The following is a 5,000-nucleotide window of genomic DNA, read 5'->3' as shown; positions in this document are numbered from 1 at the left end:
CCTCCTCCTCCTCCTCCTCTTCGTCCTCCTCCAAGTTCTGAATGACACTTTTGTTTCACTTTTCATATTGAGTTTAATTTCTTTTCATCGCCACCACGAAAAAGAAAGAAAAAAAGTAAAATAGTTTTCCAGCTTCCTTTCCACTCCCGCCCACAAGACTTCTTTTTCTAATCCGAGTGAAATATTTACTCTTTCATTCAAATTCCATACTTTATTCACGGTCTCACAATCCATTGAGGAAAGATGAAATTAATAAGTAATATAACTTTAATTTCCCAACCTATTTACCGCGTCATAAGGCATCGAAGTGTATATTCCTGTCTGTGTGTGTCTGCCTGCCTGTCTATACGTGTGTGTGTAGTATAGGAATGTACGTACGAGAATTTGCAGGCGTGTACGAGGTATGTAAGCGCAATACGATACTCGCTTCGGGAGAGGGGAGAGGAGACGCGAGGAGGAAAAGAGGAAAGGGGAAAAGGGAAAGAGAGAGAGAGAGAGAGAGAGAGAGAGAGAGAGAGAGAGAGAGAGAGAGAGAGAGAGAGAAGGAGGGGAAATATGGGTTACACGGATGGCAGAAAAGGGAAGAAAAATAAGGAATGTAAATATGCATGGAAGGGAGCGAGGTAAGGCAAAGAAAGAGAGAAAAAAACGGACAGAAAGAGAGAGAGAGAGAGAGAGAGAGAGAGAGAGAGAGAGAGAGAGAGAGAGAGAGAGAGAGAGAGAGACATTTGCCTGCTCGACCGATATGGATAGAGAAGCCAACAGGAATAAACAGGGAAAAGAACAAATCAAAGGGAGCAAAATTTCAGAAAGACAGAAGTGTGAAGAAAACTAAAACAGTAAAGTAGAGAGAGAGAGAGAGAGAGAGAGAGAGAGAGAGAGAGAGAGAGAGAGAGAGAGAGAGAGAAATATCAGATGATAGAAAAGAAATATATAGGAATAAACAAAAATCATTCTAATTTTGGTGAAGGAAAAGTACAGAGAGAGAGAGAGAGAGAGAGAGAGAGAGAGAGAGAGAGAGAGAGAGAGAGAGAGAGAGAATCACCTCAGCATGGTCAGCGTGTACCACTGAGAACCTCTTTTCCGCGGCGTACACCTCCTGTCCCACCGTCAGCAGCTGGTCATCGTCCCTCTTCAGCCACGCCACCTGCAGGAACGCCAAATGAACACACGCACGTACACACACACACACACACACACACACACACACACACACACACACACACACACACACACACACACACACACACACACACACACACACACACACACACACATTAAATTATTAGAGAGAGAGAGAGAGAGAGAGAGAGAGAGAGAGAGAGAGAGAGAGAGAGAGAGAGAGAGAGAGAGAGAGAGAGAGAGAGAGAGAGACATAAGTAGGGACGACATTCAAGCATTCCAAGCGCATATCTCTCTCTCTCTCTCTCTCTCTCTCTCTCTCTCTCTCTCTCATCACCGCACATATAATGAAACCGAAACAAAAAAATACGTAAACGAGGTAATGAGAGAGAGAGAGAGAGAGAGAGAGAGAGAGAGAGAGAGAGAGTGAGTTTGATTCAGTTAGGTTAGGGTAGTTAGCTCAAGGATTCCGTGATATGACCTCAATCTCAGGCATCTCTTTCATTGCAAGTGTGTGTCAAGGTAGTTGTGATTTAGAGAGAGAGAGAGAGAGAGAGAGAGAGAGAGAGAGAGATTCAGGGAGGGAGAGGAGCTTTAAGAGTGAGGAAGGTGGCCGTCTATAAAAGAGATTGGACTGTAAAACCACTGGTGAAAATGGTCTGTTTGTTTGGCCAAGTGTTGCTATTCAATGGAATACTCGTCTTTATTTTATGGTACGTGTATGTGTCTGTGTGTGTGTGTGTGTGTGTGTGTGTGTGTGTGTGTGTGTGTGTGTGTGTGTGTGTGTGTGTGTGTGTGTAGAAGAGTGAGAGAGAGAGAGAGTGAGAGAGATTGAGAGAAGAGAGAGAGAGAGAGAGAGAGAGAGAGAGAGAGAGAGACAGAAAGAGAGTAAGAGAAAGAACTAGACAAGATATAAGATACAAAAACAGGCCGACAGAGAGATAAAAGAAGAAAAAGAACACACAGATGGATCGACGAATGCAAAAAGAAGACAATATCGTTAGTAAAGTAACCTAAACACACACACACACACACACACACACACACACACACACACACACACACACACACACACACACACTTACCCTTTCGTCAGACAAGTGATAAGTGTAGCAGCTTAGTGTCGCCTCTCCTCCCACTTGGGCCGCGATCTCTGTGTTGTTCTGTCCTTGGTACTCCGGCGCCAGGGTGTTCAGAGCCAGCGCCTTAGCCCACATCGCTTCCGCCGCCTCATACAGCTCGTGTCTGGCTGGAGGCGCCTTGGAGGGCTTATTGGAGGCGTGCAGGGGTGTCGGTAGGGTGGTGGCGCTGTCCTCTCCACAAACCCACCCTGCTCCTACGGCTGGTGGAGATGAAAGTTGTGAGGTGGTGGTGGTGGTGGTGGTGGTGGTGATAGTGGTGGTTGTGTGTGTGTGTGTGTGTGTGTGTGTGTGTGTGTGTGTGTGTGGGTGTGGGTGGGTGGGAGGGAGGGGACCAGTCAACTTTGAATCATGTATCTCTCTCTCTCTCTCTCTCTCTCTCTCTCTCTCTCTCTCTCTCTCTCTCTCTCTCTCTCTCTCTCTCTCTCTCTCTCTCTCTCTCTCTCTCTCTGCGCTACCAACAATAACATCAGCAATATTAAACAGTATTTTCTATGAATTCCTGCACCGTACTTGTCTTGGCCTCACCAGATACTCCTTGCACTGGTTTGTTATTGGTATTGGAATTCCTCTAAAGAGATCAAATGCCCCGCCGCCGCCGCCGCCACCACCACCACAACCATCGTCACCATCACGAGTGTTTACGATTAATTTTCCTGCCTTATTTGATGCAAGATTGTGAAGGACTGGAGTAAATTAATGCCACATACACACACTCGCAAGCACACACACACACACACACACACACACACACACACACACACACACACACACACACACACACACACACACACACACACACACACATACACACACAGAGAGAGAGAGAGAGAGAGAGAGAGAGAGAGAGAGAGAGAGAGAGAGAGAGACGGTTAGTCAGACAATTTTTTTTGATTTAGCAAAATCCCATTCTAATTTTGACTGCATTAGCCCTCTCACTGACGAGAGAGAGAGAGAGAGAGAGAGAGGTATATTTCAGCATTTCATTCATTCAGGTTTCAAGGTTGTCTGTAAAAAGAACAATGCATTTTTTCCACCTTTTTGTAATTAGAGAGAGAGGGAGAGAGAGAGAGAGAGAGAGAGAGAGAGAGAGAGAGAGAGAGAGAGAGAGAGAGAGAGAGAGAGAGAAAGACAATACCCACATGCATAAACCTAAAAAAACAAAACAAAAAGAAATTGAAATCAAGAGAAAGAGAAACACAAACACATACGGACAGCCAAACAACAACAGCAACAAAAAATAACAGAATAACATAACACCAAGCAGATATTTTTCCTAAACCTTCAATTCAATTCCATCCACAGCATCGTTCCATCTACACCCGCCCACTTTCATCTATCCTCAAGCTCGACTCTGCTCTATTCTAACTCTTGTCGGGTGGAAATGGGCAGAAATCCAGAGATAATCCTGTAATTACTCCGATCACTTCCACCCGTCTCGCATTCGCTTCCTGGCAAGACGAATACTTAGAGAATTAGTCAGTCTTTGCCAAGCCGGAGAGAGAGAGAGAGAGAGTAGTAGCGGTGGTGGTGGTGGTGGTGGTGGGTAAACAAAGAGAGAGAAAATACAGGAAAACAAAAGTGAGACGGTAGAATAAAAGGAGGAAAAAAATAAAAAAGAAGAATAGAAGAAGAATGTGATAAAAAAAATAATAGTGATAATAATAATGGTAATAATAATAATAATAATAATAATAATAGTAATGATAATAATGATAATAATAATAATAATAATAATAAGAAGAAGAAGAAGAAGAAGATAATGAGAAGAAGAAGAAAAGAAAAGAAAAAAAAGGAGGAAGAGGAGGAATAGATAGCATGAAATAAAAAAAAGATGAATAAATCAAGCAAAAAAGAATAAAAAACAGAAGAATGACAAGAATAAGAAGCGAAAAGTAAAAATGAAAATAAAAAGACAAGAAAAGAAGATAATGTAAAGAAGAGAAAGAGAACAAATATGAGAATAAGAACAAGGAAATGAGGTGTAGTAGTAGTGGAAGGAGGAGGAAGAGGAGGAAGAAGAAGAAGAGGAAGATGATAATGACGTGAGAGGAAGGAAGATTATGATGATGAGGAGGAGGAAGAGGAGAAGGAGGAGGAAAAGAAAAAGAGATGATGATATGCAAGAAAACAGTGCTAAGAGAATAAGAGAGCGAGCGAGAGAGAGAGAGAGAGAGAGAGAGAGAGAGAGAGAGAGAGAGAGAGAGAGAGAGAGAGAGAAATTGCCTTCAAAAACACGGTACTTGCATTCTCTCATTGTGCTGCTAGAGAGAGAGAGAGAGAGAGAGAGAGAGAGAGAGAGAGAGTAAGGAGAAAATGCACCGCGGAAGTGGCTGTGAAGGATGGAGGAGAGAAAGAGGAGGAGGAGGAGGAGGAGGAGGGGAACAATAGAAAGGGGAAGAGAAGAAGAAATAAAAGAACCAGGAGGATGAAAAGGAGAAGGAGTAGGAAAAGAAGAAGAAAAAGAAAAAGAAAAAAGAAAAAGAAGATAAAGAAGAAAACAAAAGAAGTAGAAAAATAAAAGAAGAAAAAAAAGAAGACAGGAGGAGGAGAAGTAGAAGGGTCAGAAAAAAGGGAGAAGAAAAGAAGAAAAACGAAAAAATGAAGGAGTAAGAAGACGAGGAGGTGCAGGTGGAGGAGGAGCAGCAGGAGGAAGAAGAAGAAGAAGAAGAAAGAAGAAGAAGAAGAGGAGGAGGAGGAGGAGGAGGAAGAAGAGGAGGAGGAGGAGGAAGAAGAAGA

At 43.1% G+C, this 5,000-nt stretch overlaps 1 protein-coding gene across 3 annotated transcripts in view; it reads right to left on the bottom strand.

The window, feature by feature from the left end:
• Window positions 1-5,000, bottom strand: part of LOC123515080 (lachesin-like) — a 115,890-nt gene that overhangs the window by 37,680 nt on the left and 73,210 nt on the right. For all 3 annotated transcript variants that reach the window (XM_045273507.1, XM_045273514.1, XM_045273498.1), the window contains 2 exons: window positions 2,208-2,464; window positions 1,046-1,147 (listed from right to left, as the gene is read on the bottom strand). In XM_045273507.1, the coding sequence (XP_045129442.1) occupies window positions 1,046-1,147; window positions 2,208-2,339 (234 nt within the window). In that variant the 5' untranslated portion in view covers window positions 2,340-2,464. The remainder of the gene's footprint in view (window positions 1-1,045; window positions 1,148-2,207; window positions 2,465-5,000) is intronic.

Source organism: Portunus trituberculatus, chromosome 5 (genome assembly GCF_017591435.1).
Source record: "Portunus trituberculatus isolate SZX2019 chromosome 5, ASM1759143v1, whole genome shotgun sequence".
NCBI classification, from domain to species: domain Eukaryota; kingdom Metazoa; phylum Arthropoda; class Malacostraca; order Decapoda; family Portunidae; genus Portunus; species Portunus trituberculatus.
This window is presented reverse-complemented; position numbering and strand designations above follow the sequence as displayed.